Source organism: Bufo bufo, chromosome 5, assembly GCF_905171765.1.
Source record: "Bufo bufo chromosome 5, aBufBuf1.1, whole genome shotgun sequence".
NCBI classification, from domain to species: domain Eukaryota; kingdom Metazoa; phylum Chordata; class Amphibia; order Anura; family Bufonidae; genus Bufo; species Bufo bufo.
The window spans coordinates 447,807,655-447,832,859 of NC_053393.1; the positions used below are offsets into that span (position 1 = coordinate 447,807,655).

The 25,205-nt window shown below is 45.6% G+C and overlaps 1 protein-coding gene across 2 annotated transcripts in view; it reads right to left on the reverse strand.

Moving 5' to 3' along the window:
- Positions 1-25,205, reverse strand: part of PALS2 (protein associated with LIN7 2, MAGUK family member) — a 147,705-nt gene that overhangs the window by 102,235 nt on the left and 20,265 nt on the right. The window contains exons 2-3 of one of the 2 annotated variants that reach the window (XM_040433636.1): positions 13,715-13,833; positions 6,159-6,311 (exon numbers count right to left, since the gene is read on the reverse strand). In XM_040433636.1, the coding sequence (XP_040289570.1) occupies positions 6,159-6,311; positions 13,715-13,831 (270 nt within the window). In that variant the 5' untranslated portion in view covers positions 13,832-13,833. The remainder of the gene's footprint in view (positions 1-6,158; positions 6,312-13,714; positions 13,834-25,205) is intronic. The other variant, XM_040433637.1, reaches the window with a different exon arrangement.

Below are 25,205 nucleotides of genomic sequence, written 5' to 3' on the forward strand. Positions count from 1 at the left end.
AGGAGAAGCAAGATAACCAATAAAATAAACATGGAACACCAACCATGCCAAGGACCCAACGGGGTTCTATCCAGCAACTGCGGCTGAACAACAATACTGGGTGGGTGCTGTGTCCCCCACTGAAGAGCGAGAAAGATTTTATTGGTAAGTTATACAAAAATCTCGTTTTCTCACCCATATTTATTGGGGGGACACAGAAACCGTGGGACGTCCAAAAGCAGTCCAAAGGGAGGGAAAAACCACAGACCCATGGAAGCAAGCACCCCTGCAGGCATCTAAGAAACTGCCACCTGCAAGACCATGCGGCCCAAGGCAGCATCAGCCGATGCATAAGTATGCACCCTGTAGAACTTAACGAAAGTGTGTAAGGAGTACCAGAAGCCGCCTTGCACAACTGCGCAGCCGAAGCGTGATTCCTCCGAGCCCAAGAAGTGCCCACCACTCTGGTGGAGTGAGCCGTGTCACCTAAGGGCGGAACCCTACCCCGGGTGCAGTATGCTTCAGCAATTGCAGACCGAATCCAGCGTGCAATTGCCACCATGGAGGCTGCCAATCCCTTACGAGGACCCTCCGGGATGACAAAAAGGGAGCCCGTACGCCAGAAGGAATTGGAGGCTGCCAAAGAAATCTTTAGAGCCCAGATAAAGTCCAAATGGTGTAACTCCCTTTGCCTAGAGTGTGAAGGAGAGGGACACAATGAGGGAAAGACAATTGCCTCCATTGATATGGAAGTTAGAGACCACCTTTGGGAGAAAGGAAGGAACGGGCCGGAGAACCGCTTTATCTTTGTGAAGAACCAGGAAGGGTTCTCTGCAAGAGAGCGCCGACAACTCGGACACCCGTCTGATGAATGTGATAGCCACAAGAAAAACTACCTTCCAGGACAGGAGTCTGAGTGGAATCTCCCGCCGGGGCATAAAGGGAGAAGTTTGGAGCGCTGAAAGGACTAAATTCAGATCCCAAGGCGGGAAAGGAGGACGGTACGGAGGAGCCATATGTGCCACTCCCTGAAGGAAGGTTTCTATGGGCCCCAGAGTGCGCTGGAAAAAGATAGAAGCGCCGACACCTGACCCTTCAAGGAGCTAAGGGCTAACAAAGGTCCAATCCTGATTGGAGAGAGGATAGGGTCGTGGGAAGAGAAAAACTAAGTGGGGGAATGTTCCGGCCTCCACAGAAGCAAAGGAAGAAACTCCAGGTCCTGTTATAGATCCTGAACGATGCAGGATTCCTGGCCTGAATCATAGTGCGGATGACGTCCACCAAAAAGCCTCTTTGCATCAGAATGGCGGTTTCAATAGCCACGCCGTCAAACGAAGAGACCTTAAATGCTGATGGCATACCGGACCCTGCGAAAGAAGGTAGTCTCTGAGTGACCAAGGGACGTCTCCGAAAAGGAGAACGAGGTCGGCGTACCACGAGCGACAGACCAATCCGTAGCGACTAGGATTGTCAGAATGCCCTCCATCCTGATCTTGCGTAGAACCCTGGGTAGGAGAGGAAAGGGGGGAAACACGCAAGGAGGGAGAACCCTTGCCAAGGGGAGATCAGGGCGTCCACGCCACACGCTTCCGGATCCCTTGCTCGGGAGAGAAAAGTGGGAAGATGTCGATTGAGTCTCAAGGCCATCAAATCCACGTACGTCGATCGCCGTCCTGCTGAGGAAGTCCGCAGTCCAGTTCTCCACACCCGGGATGTAGATTGCTGAAATTGCTGGTACATGGGTCTCCACCCACCGTAAGATCTGGGCAGATTCCTGCATTACCGCAGAGCTGCGCGTTCCCCCTTGGTGATTGATGTCCAGAGTATGTAATGGCTACGCCAGGATCCTCGTACCGTAGGAGCCGCAGCATGCCCCGCCACACAAAACTGAGGGGGAGGCTTGAGGATATCCAGTAGAAGCCATGGTACCATACTGCCCCAGGGAAGTAGGGCTAATCTTAAACACTCCACCTGGTAAGGGCGTTGAACAGGAACAACCACCAAAGCCAGCGTCAGGGTAGAACCCCTACTTGATGAGGGCTGCCCCACTGCAGCAACCATGAACGCTAGGACTAACGTAATATCTGCACCTGCGGAGGAGAACACGCTGCTGTAGCTAGACCAGAGTGCCAGCATAACCACTTTCCACATCAGGAATGGTTGACAGAGAATATAGAGTCAGTGAAACACTCGACTCCTGGAACGTAATTACAATATTATGTGCCATGGTGTACGCACTACATATTGTTGAGGACACATATTGGAACAGTGGAGGAACATGGACATGGGGGACACTAGGACACATAAGTGTTGCTGGGTAACCCCCTGAGAGGAGAGAGGTTGTCATATTCATGCCCCAAACCAGCACCGAAGGAAAAGATACAATGTGGAACAAACCACAGTATCCACTGGCGGCACCCATATACCACTAGATGAAGAGTACAGGGCACCAGCGTGTATGAATACTGACTACGTCCCACTTGTAGAAGAAACTAAGGCATCTAGAGCCGTGGCGTAGTTAAAGTGCAGCTTTCAAGATGTGTACTTATTCCCCACGTTAGTGGATCACTAGTGGAAGGGGGCAATGTAACCGGAAGCATACTGATGGCCATGCGACTGATGAAAAAGTACCTAGTGGTAGGGCAATACTCCGATGAAGGAAGGGGTAGCACAACAGTCAGAACAGAGTCCAACAGTAGTGTAATTATCCCACCAATGGAAGGGGGTAATGCCTACGGCAAGCACTGCACCCAGTGGTAGTGCAAGTACTCCACCATGAAGGATGGTAATGCATTAATGCCCACAGCCGGAACAGAGTCCAATGGTAGAGAGAATACGCCACTTACGGAAGGGGTAAGGCAAATGGAGAGTCCTATACCCGGTAGGAGTGCCATTACTCCACCTACATAAGGGGGTAATGCATACGGTAAACACTGAAACCGTTGATAATGCCATAACTCCACCTATGGAAGAGGCTAATGTATACTGTAAGTAGTCTCCCCAGTGGAAAAGCAATTCCGCTACATCAACCTAACGACCCCGGAGGGTGTATTGGGAACTTTCAGAGGTCCTCCATTGGATTGCACAGGCAGTGCTTTATCAACCAAAGGACCCTGGAGGATGGATTGGGAAGGTCCGGAGATCGACCATTGGATTGCGCAGGCGGTGCTTATCAAACAAACGACCCAGGAGGGTGATTGGGAAGGTTCAGATGTCCACTATTGGATTGCGCAGGTGGTGCTTATCAACCAAAACTACCCCGGAGGGTGATTGGGAAGGTCTGGATGTCCAACATTGGATTGCGCAGGCAGCGCTTTATCAACTAAACGACTCAGGAGGGTGATTGGGAAGGTCCTGATGTCCACCATTGGATTTCGACCAAACAACCCAGGAGGGTGGATTGGGAAACTGAAGAGACCTCCTCTGTTCGTAATAGGACACGGGCCCAGTCTGACACAGACAGGGCGGTCCTGCGATGACTGAGGGATGCCCAGCCTCAATTGGACAGGAGGCAGAGGAGTTAAATTCCTCAACATTAAAGCCAATTGCACTGCAGATAGAAAACCATATAATCCTGTGCCAGCCTCAAGAGATGGCTGGCCAGGAAGGGTTAACTGCCTTGAGGACCGAGGGCGGGGCTCTGTGAGCTACTGGGGGAGGGGAAGCAAGGCGAGAAGAATTTGCGCCAGACCGCCCCCCTCCCCGGGGATGAAAGTTGCAGCCTAGTAGGCAGCAAAGCCGGGGCCTAAAGTTATGGGACACGGCCGACCGGAATTTACTGCCGGTCGGCCGGAGCACAGAGAGGCCTGTTGTGCCATGAGAAATGTGCCCGCTTGCGCGCACACAGGCAGGGGGAGAACGCAGCGCGGGCCGGAGTGAAGCTGGGGCCTAAATTTATCGGTGCCCGGACACACTGTTGGCGTTACCCTTCTGGAGTGGCGCGCTGGCGCCCGCTCCCAAGGGTGGATTATGGCGCTGGGGAGCGGGAAGCTTCCTCCGCTTCCCTCCCTGCATCCGGACCACAGCGGTGTGCACGGCCGCCAGCTGTTTCTAACAATGCCTGCGGGAGACATGGCCATTAACCCCCTATGTGCCCGTGTACCGTCAGCACAGAGGGGGAGGGAAGGGAATGCCAACAGGAAACTGGGCTAGGATAAATGAAGCCCGGTGTCTGGCCAAGGAGGGAGGGGGAAGAGGGAGCCCGATGCTTGGCCAAAAAGGAAGGGAGGGAGGGAGAGGGTTAAACATACTCACCTAGTCCCATGTACTTACCTTATCTTCCTCCTCCCTAAGTGGGCCCCCATAAGGTCACCTTTTCCAGCAGGGTCACCTCCTCAGCAGCTGGCACCGGAGTGGCAGGAGTTTGGTATGGCGGGAGGGTCTTCTCTTTGTCGGACGTAGGTGACCCCTTGGCTGGCGGGATGCAGGGGAGCTGGGCTGCCCTGGTCCATCTTGTCTTCTTGTGGGGGAGAAGGCAGTGTGGCGGACCAGCACTGGCATGCTCCCCCGGGAAAACAGGGAGGCTGGGCGACCACCGTTTCCCACCTGAAAGAAGAGGGGGGAAAAAAAAAAATAACTAAAATAAAAAATCTTCAGGGAAGCCACCCTGCAGAGCAGGAAGGTCTTGCCTCCTATTGACACTAGAAAAAACTGAAGCTCCTTCTCCAGGCTGGAGGGGGTATAGCTGCCGTCAGAGGGGCTAATAAGTTCTGCCTAGTGTCAACGCCTCCTAGAGGACATAGCTATACCCACGGTTTCTGTGTCCCCCAATGAATATGGGCGAGAAACATGGATACTGGTCGTGTACATTTTGCAGATCAGAATGTCTTGAGCTCTGTAGAACTGTCCTATCCTTGTCCACAAAACAGACATAGGACATGTTCTTTTTTTTTTTTCAGGGCCGTGGATTGGAAATACGGAAGCAGACAGCACACGGTGTGCTGTCCGCTTCTTTTGCAGCCCCACTGAAGTGAACGAGTCTGAAGAATGCGGATCGGACGCAGAAAAAAACCATGGTCGTGCGCATGAGCTCTTATTCAGACATGGCATCATTTTCTATCTATGAAATATTAGGGGTCATTTATTATTCGATATATGCCAATTTTTGGCGTATATCTGTAGCAGATTCGGTCGAATCCGCGACCTTTCCCCGCTCACCCCAGGTCTAAAAGAAGGGGGCGTGGCCAGCCCGTCTCATTCATCATTTTCTACGCCTGTTTTAGGCATAGAAAATGATCTAAATCTACACCAGCAAGGAAGCTGGCGTAGATTTAGGGCAGTGATGGATGTGCCTAAGTTATGTACAGGCTGGAGTCTCTACATAACTTAGGCGTATCATGCGCATGGGGGTATTAAAGGGACACTGACAGGCCTCCTGAGCATATTTAGCTCTTTATATGCCCTCCTAGGTCTTGTTATAAGTTTCCCATTCATATAAGTATTATCCCTGTGCGCATTGTAAACTGTGAAAAATAATCTTTATAATCACATGTCAATCAACTGTCCTTTCTGCCCAAGGGGCGTTCTTTGCGCCGCATTTGTGCCCAGCCGCGCCCCAACTGCCGGATCCTTAGAGACGCCCATCTCATTAGAATTCATTTCGCTGGGCGGTATTTTTCGGTCCCCAACATTCGGAGATCCCGGGCATGCCCAATACGAAGTTACGGCAGGCGCAGTTACGCAGGCGCAGAATGGAGAGGCTAAAGCGGCCTCATAGAAACATAGGGGACGCAGGCGCGATGTGATCCCAGGCGAGCGAGGGAGCCGGGCGCATGCGCAGATAATGCTATTGAGGCCGATGACCGTAACTTCGTATTGGGCATGCGCGGGATCTCCGAATGCCGGGGACAGGAAAATACCGCCCAGCGAAGTGAATTCTAATGAGATGGGCGTCTAAGGATCCGGCAGTTGGGGCACGGCTGGGCACAAGTGCGGCGCAAAGAACGCCCCTTGGGCAGAAAGGACAGTTGATTGACATGTGATTATAAAGATTATTTTTCAGTTTACAATGCGCACAGGGATAATACTTATATGAATGGGAAACTTATTACAAGACCTAGGAGGGCATATAAAGAGCTAAATATGCTCAGGAGGCCTGTCAGTGTCCCTTTAAGACTGGCATCTAAAACGCTGGTCTTATTAAATGACCCCAAATGTATCTTCTGTTTAACCAAACATACCTTAAAATGGGGTTCTTTAAGTATGCCAACAAGTTCTTCAACATTTTTATCTTGATGTGCTAATGGACTAATGTCTTCAAGAATTTCGTGCAAGAGCTCAAGATTATTGTCACTAACTGCTTCTAGCTTTGTGTCTTCTAGACGTTCATGTGCCTGCAGTATAAAGGTAAAATGGATTAAACAGGCTAGTTTAGACCACATAGAGTACCAAACCATATATATCTGAGAATGGAATGTATCAGAATGTACCAACCATATAAGACCAGAAATCATGGTGATAATCACCTAGACCAGGAATGCTCAACCTGCGGCCCTCCAGCTGTTGTAAAACTACAACTCCCACCATGCCCTGCTGTAGGCTGATAGATGTAGGCTGTTCAGGCATGCTGGGAGTTGTAGTTTTGCAACAGCTGGAGGGCCGGAGGTTGAGCATGCCTGACCTAGACTATAAAATCTTGGAAGTTTTTGCTGCTCAAGCAAAAACAAAACCACATAAAATAATCTGCATTACAATACATATTCTCACAACCAAGTATACTCTATATCAGGGGTAGGCACTCCAGCTGTTGTAAAATAACTCCTAGCATGCATATTTGCTCTGCTCTTCTAAGCACTCTCGTAGAAATGAATGGAGCATGCTGGGAATTGTAGTTTCACAACAGCTGGAATGCCGAAGGTTGTTGATCCCTGCTCTATATGTTTGGACATAATAGCTAACTAAACAGATTACTTGGCAGAACATTTTTGCTACGATTTTTAAGAAATAAAAAGTCAGCCCCAAGACCGATATTTATGGAATCCAAGCAGTTGTCCAAAAAATAAAAAAGCCTACTCCTTCAATCCCCTGCGGAGCCAGCGTAGATGCTCTGTCTCCTGACTTTCTTTACAAGCTTCCAGCAATGATGTGTGTGCAAGTGATTTGTGCAGTCAGTGATCTCAGCGGTCATGTGCCAAGCTGCCTCCCCTCAGTGGTGATAATTACCACTGAGGCCACTGACTGGCTGCAGCGATCACCACGGTCAGAAAGCAGGGGACTGCTGGAGAATCTGCACTGCAGACTGAAGAGGGGAGTAGTATTCCTTCTGTTATTTTATAACAATTGTGGCCATTTTTCCCAGGGCTGTGGAGATGGAGTCAAAGCTAGTTGGGGTAGGGTCTGTAGTAATGTACCAACACCAGCTTAAAAAATATCTGCCATCAATATTGTGTTATTACTGTATTAACATTTATAGGAATTTGGAAATGTTTATAATAAATATATTTTACTAGCAGAAGGATCCAGTTTCGCACGGGTAATTTCATTTAATGTTTGTGTGTGACAGTATCCCCCATAACAGTGAACTCCACAGTCCGCCACCCCTTAACACTGACCTCCCCACAGTGCCCCACCCCTTAACACTGACCCCCCCACAGTGCCCCACTCCTTAACACTGACCCCCCCACAGTGCCCCACTCCTTAACACTGACCCCCCCACAGTGCCCCACCTTCTTAAAATAGGACCTTCACAGCAGCCTATCCCCTTTAACAGCGAGTTTCATAGCACCCCACTCCCTTGTCAGTGACCTCGTAAGGGGCACGCCCCTTAATGATCTGTACATAACCCCACCCTTTAACAATGAACTCCATAGGGGACAGTCACCTTATCTGTGACCTCCACTGTTCCCTGCCACCTTAACAGTGACCTCCACAGTACCCCGCTCCCTTAACAGTGACCTTACAGTACCCTGCCTTAACAGTGACCTCCACAGCAGCTGCTCCTTTAATAGTGGCCCCTGCCCCCTTAACAGTGACCTCCAAAGTGCCCGCCCCCCTTAGTGACCTCTACAGTGCCTGCCCCTTTAATAGTGGCCCCTGCCCCCTTAACTGTGACCTCCACAGCGCCCTGCCCTTTTAAAGCTGACCTACAGCAGTGAAGAAAAATGGCTGGGTTGTTATGGAAACCTGGTGTAAAATTGTGTGTATGTGGAGACTAAGGGTCTGCGAGCTTCTATTGGCTGATAAGGGACATGTGACCGTGTGTATGGCAGTTGGGATATGAAGAGAAAGACTTCCAGACTACTATTGGCTAATGCAGGTAATTTTTTGGGAATATATCTCAGGAACGGTATGCCCTAGAGACCTGAAGCTTCCCGGACACCTGATGGCCAGGACCGTGGGAGGCACGCATGCGCAGCAGATCCTGTCTTGGTCACCTTGTATCTGCGCTGCAGTGGTGGCAATAATCCCTGGAAATGAGCAGTGTATAATGTGATGGAAAAATGAATCAAAGGAGGCAACATGGACAATCACAATACATTAGTAAGTGCCTTGTAGTAACTTCGTCTACATGATAAATGCCACTTGCTGAATTGAGACAACCCCTTTAAATTACCCCATAAAAAAAGTACACCAGCAACTTGTCCTAAAATCCTTGGTAAACTTATTGGGTCACATAAAAAAAAAAAAAGTACAGTCCACAGAAAAGTGCATTTAACTCCTATGCATTTTGGAAAGTCTCCTGCCCTCCTTAGTCATGGCATGAAGCAATGTAATATGTGGTCATATGAGAGGAGGAGACTGTCTGAAATGCGTAGGCGTTGAATCCACCTTTCTATGGACTTTAATATGACCCAATAAATTTACCAAGGGTTTTAGGAAGAGCTGCCGATGTACTTGACTATTGGATTATCCAAGCCGAGGCGGTTTGGATTACGTGCACCGTCCCACGTGTGGCGTTAAATCAATCACCCAGGAGGGGTTGATCGTCCTATTTCTCTCTGCAGTAAAACTATTAAATAACACAGATTTATATTACAGTATCCACGTAAATGCACAAGGAATATTGCATACGTATAGGTAACTATCCAGAATTCCAACATGTACAGGTATGGCTAGAGCACCGCTCTACTATAATGTACATGGTGGGGTTGCACCGGGTATCAAAGTATCAGTATCAATACCGGATCGATACGATACCGGGTCTTACTATTTACCGATACTAGGCTGCGCAGCCTAGTATCAGTTAGAGAACATGGCACGCGCCGCTCTCAGTGCGCGCCATGTTCTGTTCACTAGCACAGTGGAGAAGGAGGCAGTCCCTCCCTACCCACTGTGACGCGGCTGCCGCTGCCACCAATAGGGAAATAGCAGGGAGGAAGAGGGGAGGGACTGTGGCCACTGCGCCAATAATGAATATAAAACACATTCATTTAAGTATAAGCAGCGGTATGCGATACCGCCGCCGGCACCCACTGCCTATACTTGAATTAATGTGTGGCACAGGACTGGTTCTAGCTTTGTTAGAAAGATTGTCATGTACTATATGATATACTGATTTTAATTTTTTACATTAGTCATAGGATAACCCCTTTAAATAACAGGAGGAACCAGAGATTAGTGGTCCCTACACACACAAATTTGCACTGGCAATTTTTAAGGGGACTTTTTTTTTTTTTTTTAAAAAGCCAGAATACCAGGTGCATTCTCTTGTGGGGTTTTTGAAAACAGTTTGTTTGCCCACTAGCGTTTATGGCAGTTTTTCCCTATAGAGAAGGTGATGTCAAAATGCCTAGAGGGAAACACCCAAGAGCCAGCAAGCTGCATTTTTGAAAAGATACCATAATGACAAAAAACACCACCTAATGAACAAAAACTTGTGTGGGCACCTCTTATTTCCCATAGACCTTCTACTAACATCTGTAGCTGGTGTTTGTACAGCAAGTAAAGGCACTAAAAAAAAAAAAAACGCGAACATGCAGAAAACTGCCAGCAAAAACCTATTTGTGAACCCATCCTAAAAGGAGTTTTCCAGGATTTTACATTGCTGGTCCAAACCAGGGTCACAGACGCCACTACTCACACATATGGCTGTAACTGGTAATGCACTTCAGTGACTAAAGTCATCGCACTGGTCGCTGGACAGTGAAAAAGCTTGCAGTTCAAACAGGGGATCAGTTGGGGTGCCGGGTGTTGGACCCCCCACTGATCTGATATTGATGACCTATCCTATGCTACTCCCAGAAAACCCTTTTAACCTGCTGCCGTACAGCGCCGGGCACGAGTCAGACCCTGCACAGCACCTTACTATTATGTCCGTTTCGCACGAGCGAGTTCTCTGCGCGGGTGTGATACGTGAAGTGAACGCATAGCACCCGCACTGAATCCTGACCCATTCAGGGCCCCATAGAATGTAATCTGGATGCAATGCATTTTTCACTGATGGTTGCTAAGAGACGTTGTTTATAAACCTTCAGTTTTTATCACGCGCGTGAAAAACACATCAAAATGGATTGCACTCGCGCAGAAAAAACTGAACTGAATGCAATCGCAGACAAAACTGACTGAACTTGCTTGCAAAATGGCGCAAGTTTCACTGAACGCACCCTGAGCCAATCCGTATCGTTCGCGCCTTATAGCGCTGGCATCACATTGACCGTACAAATGTAGGGCAGAATTTTTCCTCCCTCAGTTTAAATATCCCTTTCTTCTGTTCACACTGCAGTAGATTAAAGTCATAAATATGTATTTTTATTCCTCCGTGGCCGTATGAAGCCTGCCTTTTTTTTAAGCAAAGTTGTAATTTGCTAGGCCACTATTATAGGGTATGGATATGCAAGTTCTCTTTTTGTCGATTTATTTTTTTATTTTTTAAAAAAGGAGCCCCGACCTCTACAGATGAAACGAATCTGCCCAGAATTCTGGATCCATTCCTAGCTCTGTGCGGCTCACTCCTTTTAACCAGTTCAGTGCCAGCTACATTGTTGGAACAAGCGTCCCTAGGATCAGATAGGGATAGAATGATAATCAGCAGCCAGTCACAACATGCACATTGAGGACGCCCCTCCCGGGACTTCTTCACAGGTGCAGTGGAATAAATATGAAAGCCTAAAAAAATGCGCTCCTTCAAGGCAGGGCAGCTGAGCAGCGTGGACCGGGAAGCTGCGCCTCTTACATCTATACAGACTGTTCTAAGAGCTGCAAATATAAACTTACGGGCTACACGCTAAAAAAGTCAGCTCCTAACTTTTTCATCCTAGGAGACAAACACAGCAAAGATAAAACAGTGTCTATTAACCTGGGGGCATTATTAAAAATGGGGACATTAAAAATAAAAAAAATTCTACACTATGGGGGACATTATTTGAAATGGGGCCTACATTGGGGGCATTAGTAAAGCTGGAAGCAGTAAAAAAAAAAAAAAAAAATCCTACAGTATGGGGGAAATCATTTTAGCTGGGGGCCTAGCATCCTGTGGGTGTTCTCAGAAGGGTGGGTCTAGAAATAACTGCAAATCAAATTCATCCATTTTTCATGTCCGTTTTTAACATACATGAAAAACTGATACAAAACGGACATTAACTGACTTTTTTCACTGCCGTTTGCATGTAGCCTAAGGGGACAGCGGGGAACACAGAATTCCCTTCCCTGCTAATCTGGACCCCCATAGTTTTTTTTTTATAACGTAAAAAAAAAAAAAAATTGGGAAAGATAAATAAAAAACGCACAAATTTCCAAAACCACAATTATATATTTTTTTAAAGACATGACATGAAAGGTTTTGTAATGGGCACCAAGTGCTCAGGCATACAGAATATCTGCTACACCACTGACTACCACCCTGGCTACTATTTATCTGTTCTGGACTATCATATCTACTTTTGTGCCTTTGCTACTGTACTTTATTAGCAACCCTGTACTGAGGCTGCATCTAAAGCTGAGGGAGGGCGACACCTGAACAATAAGAGGGTCTTTGGTGCTATAGCGACATCGTCGTTACACAATGTACACATATTTGACATCATGATACATAGGAGAATTAGAGGATTCATTTTTGAAGTAATTTATTAAACAAACTACCTCAAAGAGGACCTGTCACCATGAAATGCAGTGCAATCTGCAGGCAGCATGTTATAGAGCAGGAGGAGCTGAGCAGATTGATGTTTTGTGGGAAGAGATTCCATAAAACATTCTGTGCTCAGGAGCCAGGTGGGCGGTATTATCAGTGACTGACAGCGACCTATGTACACACAGGGATGGCTGTCACCAGTGAAACTGGCAATGCAGCTACTGAGATCAGAATGAGCAGAGATTTAAAACCTTCAGGACAAAGCCCATTATTGTTTCTGCATTTTCGTTTTTTTCCTGCCCACATTCCAAGAGACGTATGTTTTTACATTTTCTATTCACATAGCCATGTGCAGGACAAGTTGTGGTTTTAATGGCACCATTTTATTTACCATATCTTCTATTGGAAAATGGGGAAACAAATTCTTTGTAGGGTAAAACGGAAAAAAAATAAAAATCCATAATCCCACCAAGATTTTTTTGGGTTTTAATATTACGGTGTTCACTGTGTGACTTGACGTCCTTATTCTGCGAGTCAATATGATTACAGCGATAAAATGTTCTTTGCATCACCATTTTCTGACAGCCATAACTTTTTAAAATTTCCATCCACAGAGCTGTACGAGGGCTTGTTTTTTGCGGAATGAATAGTAGTTTTTATAAGTACCATTTTTGGGTTATATATGGGGGACAAGGTGACGAAAAAATGGCAAATTGCGTTTTTTTTTTTTTTTTTTCTTAAGGCGTAAACTATGCAGGCAAAATAGTTTTACCGTATATTTTAATAGTTTAGACATTTTGAAACGTGGTGATACCTGTTATGTGTATTTTTTATTGCTAATTTTTATATGTAAAATTGGGAAAGGGGATGATTTGAATGTTTTTTTTTGTTTTTTTTTTAACCTTTTACATAACTTTTTTGCTAGAACCTGAAATCTTCTGATCTCTAGTCCCATACACCATAATAGAGAACTATTATGGTGAATGGGATTCTGCCGCCCTGCTTGTTGAGCCATGTCTTGTGCACAGCTTTGCAGGCAGCTCACCATGACAGGCCTAGGAACCTTCAGCAGAACCAAAGCTGTCATGGTAACCGATCAGAACGCAGCGATCAGTTACCATCTGTGGAGGCTCCGATCGGAAGGCAGAGGGAGCCACCTCCATCTACCCAACTCCGCAGATGCCGCAATCGCTACTGAACAAGTCATCTGAGGGGTTAAATAACTGGGTCTGGAGTCATTGTCGTTTCCCCTCATTGCGGCCGGGTGCTTGCTGTATTATGCATGTATGTGATAATGTGTGAAGGGGTTAAATGTATAAATGACAAGTTATACGGAATCTTTTCCCACAAAACTACATATCAATCTGCTCATCGCCTTCTGATTTAGAACACTGCACTGCATTTGAATGGTAACGGGTTCCCTTTAAAACAAAGCATGAGAGAAAATGAGGGAAAACTATTTTCCTAACATCTGACCATCTTCCCTGAATTCTATAAAAATAAAATCCCCCTCATGTCCTGAAAAAGAGCGAGAGGCGAGAGATAAAGGGAGAGGCAGGCTGAGAGGGAAAAAATAAAAAACGTGGAAAATAATTAATAATATTTTATTTTACTACCCTAATGCAAGAGAACATATTGTCATACATACAGGAGACGTTTTCTGGCACACGTGCCTGACGGCATGGCGGTATATTTCTGGTACCTTGATAACATTCCAAACCATAAAAATACCTTAGCAAGAGATCTTACAATGGGGTTTTCCATAATTCCTTTCAAGAAGATAATATCGATTTCTTCTGCCCCGGTTGACGAGGGGAGATCTGTTAACTTCTCCAAGACTTGCTGCATTGCTGAAAGGGGGAAAGAAATTGGTCATTAGAACCGCCATTGTTTTGTACAGTACGGACATAACAGCTTAAAGTGGTTGCCTATGAGCAAGATTTATCCCTGATCCACAGGACAGGTGATGTTTGATCACTGGGGAGGGGCGAATGCTGGGACCACCACTGACCATGAGAATGGAGGGGTACCGCAGAGGTATGAACTATGCTCCATTCACTCTAATGGGAACACCGGAGACAGTCAAGTGCTGTACTCACCAGTCCCACAGACACTGAATGGAGCGGTGGTCACGCATGTGCACTATTATTCCCCGCCCGTTCCAATGAATAGTAGGGGTCTCAGAGGTCACACCCCTAATGATCACACATGGAATTGTATTTCAATAACATGTGAGCAAATGTTATTTTACACAGTATCCATTCAACTTAATGCTATATGCAATTCAGGCCTGATGCGGCCTGCCGTATTAAGAATCATCATGTAGAAGCTGCAACATGCAGATCATTTTAAGCGGTGTGGTCTGGATGCATGTGTAAAACATGGACCTGGCAACAGCTGGACACAAACGTCTCTAAGGTCTCCAAGTCCATGAGGCACGGAGCAAATCAGTGAACTACACCATATATTTCTATGGGTCTGTGCGTTGTCCATTGCAGACAAAAAGTATGGCTGCCTGAACCAGTCTGCCCCTATGTAAGGAAGGCCTCATGCACAGGGACTTTGTGTGTGTGAAAAGCATATGGTATTCCACTGAGCGTTGTGCTTCTCGTGTAGACCAGCGCATCCAGAAGGCACCAAATACTTCTCGCCATCATACAGCATGCAGAAATATTCTATGAGGAAAAAGAAAACTAAGGCTACATTCACGAGACAGTGAAAAACCGATTTGACAGAAGTGCACCCATCTAACGGCCATTAAAACGGTACAATTGTGCAATATGGCCTCTTAGGGGTTTGAAAAAAATATTTTTTAGTAATCACCTCATCCATTTACACACACAGATGCAGTCGCTCCTCTCTTGATTCTGAAGGACCTGCCCTGAAGCGTGATGACGTCACCATGCAATCATGCTGGGAGCGCGCAGTGATGTCCTCACGCCGAGTGCAGGTCCTTTAAAAATCAAGAGAGGAGCGACTGCCACGGCGGTGAGTATTTTTTGGGTGACATTATGTATACTGCTGGGGGCCACTATGGGGGACATTATGTATACTGCTGGGGGCCACTATGGGGGACATGATGTATACTGCTGGGGGCCACTATGGGGGACATTATGTATACTGCTGGGGGCCACTATGGGGGACATTATGTATACTGCTGGGGGCCACTATGGGGGACATTATGTATACTGCTGGGGGCCACTATGTATACTGCTGGGGGCCACTTTGGGGGACATTATGTATACTGCTGGGGTTGGGATTTTATTTAAAAAAGCCAATGAAATTCATCCATTTTTAAAGGCTATGAAAAATTGATGCAAAACGACCATTAAAAATGGACAGGCGGGTGGAAAATGGATGCGAAAAAAGCCATGAAAAACTCACAGTGTCTGTTTTTTATGGCCATTTTTTCCACTGTTATGTGAATGTAGCCTAAATATACACAGTAGTACAGTATATGTCCATAGAAACCTATCAGGGCTGGATCTGAGATCTGTGAGATGCAGATCCCAAATACACCAATGGTATGAGGCCCAATAGTCATGCAGAATGGATTTCCTTCACTGCACTTCTATAAACTGCACCCAGGCTAGCCGACCTTGAAATTGCAAAACAATCAGTGTCTCAAAGTTTTTTTTTGGGGGGAGATGGGGTCATGTTTAGTTTTTCAAACTGAGGCCTGCCCTATTCATCATGTTTTGTCACTCATTTACATCAATAGCTAAATAATTACACCACAAAATATGAAAACAAAAAGGACGAGGAGCATTTCTAGAACTGCTCTTGAAAGTTGAAGATGATGATTTCCTATACTTCATAAGGGATAACCCCTTGGTGGTCTTTTGTCCTGTCCAGAAAATGGCTGGTGATGGAGGGTCATGTGACCACACAAATCACTCCTCCATTCAAATCAAATCCACTGCACCTGCCACCCCCCCCCCCCCCCCCTTGCAGTGCACTCAGGTCCGAACGGAGCTAAATGAGTGGTCACCATCTTACGGACCGAACCTCTGTTTGGACAGTACAGAAGATTTGCATAACAAGGGCACAAGGCTTATGAGATATGGCAAACGGCACAGAATATCAGCAAAGACCATATTAGTAAGTGCCATATAGTCAAACCCACTGGTCAACAGTACCCAGAAAGTGGGCAACCCCTTTAAGTGCATCATAATGTATTAAAGGACAAGGCTGTCAGTAATTCTACAGTATGTACAAATGCTATTATTTTCCTTTATAACCATGCTATAAGGGAAAATAAAATCTACAGAACACCTAAACCAAACCTGAACTTCAGTGGAGAAGTTCAGGTTCGGGTCTGGGTACCACATTCAGTTTTTTATCAAGTGCGTGGAAAACATAGTTTCCCGCAATGCTTACGCGACGCATCCGGAGCAAATCCGGGACGCCCGTGTAAAGGGGCCTGATAGTTTCAATAGCAGATAAACATGCAAAGCAAGTTTAAAGTCAATGATCACAATTCCAAATACGAAAGTCCAAATGCATAGCATTAAAAATACATTATCCTCATAAATCAAGCATTTAAAATCCGCTCAAAAGCTTAGCCCTGTCAATCACCTGCTGCTTTCACACTGCCCTCTAGATATCGTTTATCCCTCATTAATACAGGACTACAGCAAGCAGCCGGTGTGCATAAAACTAACACTACAGGGGCACAACACCTGAAAAGTTCATGTCCCCTTTAGGGTCCATTCAGACGTCTGCAAGTGTTTTGCGGTCCGCAAAACACCGGACCGCACATGGCCGACACCCCAATAGAAATGCCTTTTCTTGTCCGTGTCGGAGGACAAGAATAGGACATGCTCTATTTTTTTGCAGGGCTGCAGAATGGAAGTGCGGATGCGGACAGCACACTGTGTGTTGTCCACAACCGCACTTCCATTCCGCAGCCCCATTGAAAATGAATGGGTCCGCACCGTTCCGCAAAATTGCAGAACGGATCCGGACCCATTCATGAAAACATGTGAATGGACCCTTAACCGCCTAACAGGTAGACATGTTAAAATTGGAAAAATCCTCCCAAAAAAGTCACATTTTGATGTAGATTTTTAACATGTGTCTGCAGTAAATCCGCTTGGCGCACAACTCAGGGGAAACAATTGCATTTTTAACCCCTAAGGGACAATTAATTCTAGCCTTAAGGACAAGTAGTATTTTCCACCTTCATGTTCAAGCAGTCATAACTTAAATTTTTTTAGGAATCTATTACAGGGCTGAGATTCAGCCGTATTTTGATATTTAAATTAGACACATGGCTGAGTGAGTAACATCACACAGCCACGTGGTTCCATAGTCTTGACCCCGCCCCTTCCTGTGCTTACATCACAGGTACAAGGCATTTGGGGTAGGCAGGTGTGAATATAGTAGCAATTCACCTAGACGCTGGGGCATTCCTGTGCGAGACCAGCTACCTGCGAGGTCTTAGATGGAGGAAGTGGGACCACCATACATTCTAAGGCTAAGTATCTTTTGTCTATATTGTTAGACTATAGGCCAGTTACATAGTGTATGTATATTGATATGACCATGATATTGAAAGTATTCATATATATTGAAGTACATTGTAGTTAAGTAAAGGTGTCTTTTATGTTATATCTGCAAGAGTTGTGTGTTATTCCTGGTGATACCAAGGCAACATCCGGTAGCTGTCGTATAAACTGAGAACAATCCCACGAGTTGGGGGAAAAGGGGAATATTGACTGTTGTCATCTGATAACTGGTAATATTCCACCCTTTTTACACCAGTAACCCCAGATATTGCTGTTGATAACAATTATTGATATTAATAAAGCATTATCTGTCCTTTTCCAGAACCATTTTGAGGTATATATGGTGTATTTAGTGTATTAAAGAGAACCTCTCACCACTCCTGACATTCCTATTTTAATAGCTTCAAGCATTCCCCCTGTAATAACAATTCTGGAGCCTCTATTCTTATGTCTGTATGGTGTACCATTCCTCTATTAATTGCACTAGAAATAGGCATGTCAGGAGTGATGAAAGGTCCTCTTTAAATAAAGTATTTTATTTTTAGAGAGAAAGAAAAGAAAAAAAAAAAACAATTTTAACATTATTTCGTAGAATTTATTTACGGTGTTCACTGTGGGTCAGTACAATGAAGAAATTGCCATATTTGACAATCCCTTTTAAGCACTTTTGCCACAGCCTAAGCTGAGCTTGGGGAAAATTGTAAGGGTCTATTCACACATCCGTAGAATGTGTCCGCACCCATTCCGCAATTATCTGGAAAGGGTGCGGACCCATTCATTCTCTATGGGGCAGGAATGGATGCGGACATCACACAGTGTGCTGTCCGCATCCGCATTTCTGGAGTACAGCCCCCAACTCCCGGTCCGCGGCTCCAGAAAAAAATAGAACATGTCCTATTCTTGTCCGCAATTGCTGACAAGAATAGGCAGTTCTATGGGGGTGCCAGCCGAGTGTATTGCTGTAGTAGTTCTATGGGGGTGCCAGCCGAATAGGTGCACTACTGTGGTGGATGCAATCAACAAAATCTGACTAAACCCTCACACTGATGTTAAAATGAGACTTTAGCCCATATATCCTTATATGAAGGACATACCGAAGGTATCTCAGGTGGCACGGGACCTAACGCTAACCAATGGGATGTTTTTGTGGCCCTTGTGGTCCGCTGCGGGCATCCTCCATTGCATGCATTTTTTGCTGGGGATCACCATTAGCAACGGACCACAGGTGCAGGATTTGCTCCCCCGGGTATAGATGCATAACTGCATACGGGGTTGAAGTTAAAGACCTTCAGAAGTTAAGTATTTTCAAATAATTTATTCATATAAACTTTTACCATAAAGATGTTCAATTTCAAATACATACGGGGCAATATGAATAGAGGTACACATAACGCACGCTAAAGTGTGCCAGGCTTGAAAAGATGCCAACTGGACCCGTGCATCTGCCTTTTAAGAGGATCTTGGAGGGGCTCGACATAATCCTTGCACGGAATGCAGTTACAAATCCATACTCAAGCATTTTATAACATAATCCACATGAGGAAAATCAAAAGGTATTTTCATTCTGCTTATTTAAAATAAATAAATAAATAATGGAGTTAGGCTGGGGCTACATAATGACGTGTCAGGCGACAAAAAAAAAAAAAAAAGTGTGATCTGTCTGCAACTTGCTGTTGCACAACTATTTTAGAACTGTGATATTGCTGTAAAAACATGGCACACAACTTACATTAGTCAATGGATATAAGTAGAGGTGAGCGAATTTCATATTTTGAAATTCGTTCACGCTTCATTTGGTGGTAAAAGCAGAATTGTGTTATGGATTCCGTTACCACGGACCATGACGCAATTCTATGACGGAATGCCTTTAGAGGAATTCTGTTATTTATTCCGTCATAATAGAAGACTATGGCCTCCATAATGGATCTGTCCTGTTTCCGGTTTGCAGGAGAGGACTCCCCTGCATAATGGAAAAAGGAGTGCAACTTGCGACACAAAATCCATCAGTTCTGGATGTTTTTTTGCGACTAACGCGTCATAGTCGCAGCATGGCGCGCGTCACACTGCAACACCATTAAAAATCTGATCAAGTCTCGCTAGGCCGATCCTTAAAGCCCTCATGTGGCACCAAACACCCTTCCTTTGGGTCAAGGACCACATAATATTTCTATATGTACAATTCACATACACTTTATAGGATTCATAAGAATTACAATATTGGTACGTGTGCCCGGGTACATACTGTATATTTGGTTCAAAGGGAGACCACTGGGACATCCACTAGTGGCAAGAATGCATAATTAAACGCTGCTTGCCATACTGATGCAGCTGGGAGGGAGAAGTACTAGGATTCCCTATGGCTAAAACCAGAATTATCTAACAGATAGCACCAATTTAGGGGACAGTTAAAGGGGTTGAACCCGGACATATCCCCCATCTTCACTCCTCTGGCCCACCTGATATGAGCATCGCACAGGGCAAGGGCTTTTTTGTTTACATTGGCACACTGCTAGGCAGAGGCTTCCACCCAGCAGTATTCCCGGGGACATCACTGGCTCTGATGGGCGGGCATTAGCACTACCCTAGCCGCCAAAGCCCTCCTATTAGTGCTGGTGACGTCACCGGGCTCACTGCTAGGCAGAAGCCTCCGCCTAGAAGTCCCTATGGAGAGCAACATCATCGGATCTCCAAAAAATGCCTTGAAATGCTCCGATGCTCATATCAGGGGGCCGGAGGGGTGAAGATGGGGATATGTCCGGGTTCAGCTCTGAACCCAGACGACCACTTTAATATCAGACTGAACATGGTACAATGCTCAGGCTATCTGCAGCCGAGTCGTGGGGATGTACGGATTTACAGAATGTATTCACACAGACCCAGTCAGGAGAGCTGACAAGAAACAGTCAAAGTGAATCTCCAGACACTCCAGGTAAGGCTACTTTCACACTAGCGTTTCTATTTTCCGGTATTGAGGTCATAGGGTCTCAATACCAGAAAAAAACGCTTCCGCTTTGTCCCCATCCATTGTCAATGTGGACAAAACGTAACTGAACAGAACGGAACGCTCCAAAATGCATTCCGTTCTCATACCGGAGAGCAAACCGCAGCATGCTGTGGTTTGCTTTCAGTCCTGCGATGCGGAGAAAATTTCACTGACAATAGAAAACGGATCCGTCCTCCATTGACTTTCAATGGAGTTCATGACAGATCAGTCTTGGCTATGTTAAAGATAATATAACCGGATCCGTTCATAATAGATGCTGATGATTGTATTATGAGTAAGGGTACTTTCACACTAGCTTTAAAGTTTCCGGCAAAACGGATCCGGTTTTCCGGTCTGCGCATGCGCAGACCTTTAAAAATGCAACAACAAAAAATACTGGATCAGTTTTTCCGGATGACACCGGAGAGACGGATCTGGCGTTTCAATGCATTTCTAAAACGGATCCGCATCTGGATCAGTCTACAAATGTTATCCGTTTGCACACAGATTTCTGGATCCGGCGACAGAACTGCCTACCGAATCTTCACAACGCAAGTGTAAAAGTACCCTAACGGAAGTGTTTTTTCTGAACCCTGCCGGATCCAGCAAATACGCTAGTGTGAAAGTGGCCTTAACTGAAAAATTTACCCTGCCTGGGTGAGGGAGGTCTGGCCACTGGAGAAGATTCTCACACACGCCAAGCGAGTGGTCATGTAGTATTAAAGTCATTGTGCCATGTTTTAAACGTATCCCTATCTTGTGGCTAGGGAATAAATGTTTGATTGGTGGGGGTTCGACTGCTGGGATTCCTCCCCAAATATCCTCAAACCGAGGGTCCCGTGTCTCTCCGTATGAATGCAGAGGCAGTCAAGTATGTGCACTGCTGCTCCATTCATCTCTATGGTAGTTACTGGTTCATGATAATGATTACCTATTCTCAGGATAGGTCATCAATATCCGATCGTTAGGAGTCCGACACCCCCACTGATCAGAGCTTGGCGCAACCCCAAGAGCTTCATGCAGATGCCTGAGACAGCAAAAAGTGGCATGGGCAGTGAGTGGAAGACAGGCAGGGCTTAGACCATGTAGAGGAGTAAGGTCATCTTCATAATGTTGGTTCAGGCTGATATAGTGGGAAACATCATGCCTAGTTTGAGGAGGACTATGGTGCAGCTGGGACAAAAGAGAGAGTGTTAGTTACACATTCAAGATACTCACTATCTAAAAAACCTGGTGACTGAAATAGCCACTGTTGCTTTGGCTTTTGACAGTGGAAAACGCAATGATCTCCACATCTTCGAGTCAGAAGTGAATGCTTCTAAGTGTTACAGGTATATGCTGTTGCAAGTCTGCAGATCTTGGAGGGGGAAGTGTGTAGGAAAACCAGACACCAACATATTTTTTCTAATCTGTTATTTTTTGATTGGATGTGACTCTGACAAATGTGGGACAGTTCTGTGGGCATGTCCTGTGACCTGTGCAGAGGTCACTGTGCAGGGAGGGGGAGAAGGTAGGCTGTGATATCTATATATAGGTGTCACCGCTCATTGGAATTCTGCCTGTGATCACTGCAAGATAGGAAGTGTCAGCATATTATTAGAGAGAGAGCTGCAAGATTATATGTATTTTCTATTATTCTAAGGCTACATGCACACGACCATATGTGTTTTGCGGTCCATCCGTATGCCATCCGTTTTTTTTTTTGCGGATCCATTGTAACAATGCCTAAAACAGAAAAGAATAGAACATGTTCAATTTTATTTGCGGGGCCACGGAACAGACATACTGATGTGGACAGCACACAGTGTTCTGTCCGCATTTTTTGCGGACCCATTGAAATGAATGGGTCCGCATCCTATCCACAAAAAAAACCAAAAGGAATAGGCAAGAATAGGCAGTTATATTAATGGCTGTCCGTGCCGTTCCACAAATTGCGGACTGCACACGTACGCCATCCGTGTTTTGCGGATCCTCAATATGCGGACCGCAAAACACACAACGTTTGTGTGCATGAAGCCTAAGAAAGATTGCGATTAAAAAAAAGGCGTTAGGGTGCGCTCACACACGACCGAATAGATTTTGAGGTCTAAAAAACCGTGAATGCAGAAAATATAGATGACGTCAGTGTTGCATCAGGTTTTTTTGCGGGCCCATTGTAACAATGCAAAATGGACAAGAATAGGACATGTTCTACCTTTTTTTTGCGGGGCTCTGGAACTGAAATGAATGGATCTGCAAAAAACGTATATCGGATGAGGCCCAAAATACGGGGTTTTCCAGGAATTTGATATTGATGGTATGTCCTCAGGATAGGTCATCAATATCAGATCGGGTGGGGAGGGTCTGACTCCCATCACCAGCTGTTTGAAGAGGCAGTTCATCGGTCAAGTGTCCTATGCACAGCTCAGTCCCATCCAAGTGAATACCAAGCATTGCCACTATCCAATGTACGACACTGTGCTTGGATAGCTGCGATCTCCTCAAACAGCTGATGGGCGGAGTTGCCTGCCCCCGTCAATCTGATACTGTTGATCTATCCAGAAGCTAGGTCATCGATATCAGAAACTCCCAGGGACATATCCAAAACCCTCCCTTGACTTGTCCATCATTGCTGAAGTCTTTGACAGCACTTCTGCTGGGGGTCTTTACTAGTGGAGCTGAACGCCTCTGTAGTTAAACAACATTCACTTTACTGGAAGCCCTACAGACGTACGGTAGATGCAGAGAACCCTTTTTAGAGATAACTGCAGGGAGTCGGAATTAGATCAATTTAAAAAGGTAACATCCACACGCGACACGAATGCTGCAGATTTGCAATCACGGAATGCCGGAGCAACTCGGCAGCGTCTTACAGTACCAGCAAAGGGGATACGATTTTTGCAAATGTTACCCACAATGCAGATTCTGGATTGATTTAAACCAATACTGTAATAAAACTGAATCCAGTACTTTACCACACTAGACCGGCAAGAAAGAACCTCTCATGTCGGCACAACTGTGTACGATAATACTTTTGAAGACGACTCTGTTGGTTACGACGGCACGATCAATGGGGATATTCAGACTGCGCAGTCATGTGGGTATTTTGTATGCCATTGTATAGGGGTGTTATTTGAGAAGTATATAGCAGCATTATTTGTATTATATGGTGGCACTAGTTTATGTGCACAATATGGCAGTATTGTATCTAAGCGCATGTAGCATATATCCTGTGCAGGACAGATAAGATTGGTCATATTACCGTTATCCAGAGCACTTTATATTAGATGTATTCTGACGACACTGCATTCCCACAGCACTTGGTTTGGTTTTATTCATGCATAAACCTGGTTACTGCAGAAAGTAAAAGGGAAAGGAATCCATGTGTGATCACACTGTCGAACCGATCCCTACCTCACAGCTGCCTGGACCAATGGTCGAGGGGGTCACGCTCCAAACCTGCACAATGTACCAAGGCTATTTACAGCAAAGCACCTCTACAGATATTTGTGAGGGTGTTAATTATTAATCATATTACCTCACGCTTGAAAGACATGTTCAGCTTTCTGCTCTTCTCCTCAGCGCTGGTGTAGGCTGGTCTGATGCAATTACGTCATTGCACTAGTGTGCATTGGGCCAAAGGGACCACACAACAAAGTAACATTGTGTATACAAGGTAGTGCCTCAAACCATTATGACATGGCTGCACGTAGGGATTGGCTTGTCTGAAGCCTCCATGTCACAGTTACGCTACAGTAATCGCAGGGGCACAGATCACCACCATGGGAGCCCAGCAGTGACTGACAAATGGGATTCTGCTGTAACATCCAGGATCGGAGTGAACACTGATCCCGGCTATTTAACTCTCAAGACTCTGCAGTCAATAGCAACTGCAGCATCTAGGCGGTGTGGTAATGTGGACAGTGCGGGAAGACGTGTGTATCCCACCCAGATACCTCAGCTGGGTGAGATAACTGAAATCCGGAAAGCTGCAGTGGTCTCATAGAAACATAGAATGTGTCGGCAGATAAGAACCATTTGGCCCATCTAGTCTGCCCAATATATCTGAATCCTATGAATAGTCCCTGGCCCTATCTTATATGAAGGATAGCCTTATGCCTATCCCATGCATGCTTAAACTCCTCCACTGTATTTGCAGCTACCACTTCTGCAGGAAGGCTATTCCATGCATCCACTACTCTCTCAGTAAAGTAATACTTCCTTATATTACTTTTAAACCTTTGCCCCTCTAATTTAAAACTGTGTCCTCTTGTGGTAGTTTTTCTTCTTTTAAATATGCTCTCTTCCTTTACCGAGTTGATTCCCTTTATGTATTTAAAAGTTTCTATCATATCCCCTCTGTCTCTTCTTTCTTCCAAGCTATACATATTAAGGTCCTTTAACCTTTCCTGGTAAGTTTTATCCTGCAATCCATGTACTAGTTTAGTAGCTCTTCTCTGAACTCTCTCTAGAGTATCTATATCCTTCTGGAGATATGGCCTCCAGTACTGCGCACAATACTCCAAGTGAGGTCTCACCAGTGTTCTGTACAGCGGCATGAGCACCTCCCTCTTTCTACTGGTAATTCCTCTCCCTATACACCCAAGCATTCTGCTAGCATTTCGTGCTGCTCTATTACATTGTCTTCCCACCTTTAAGTCTTCTGAAATAATTACTCCTAAATCCCTTTCCTCAGATACTGAGGTCAGGACTGTGTCAAATATTCTATATTCTGCCCTTGGGTTTTTAC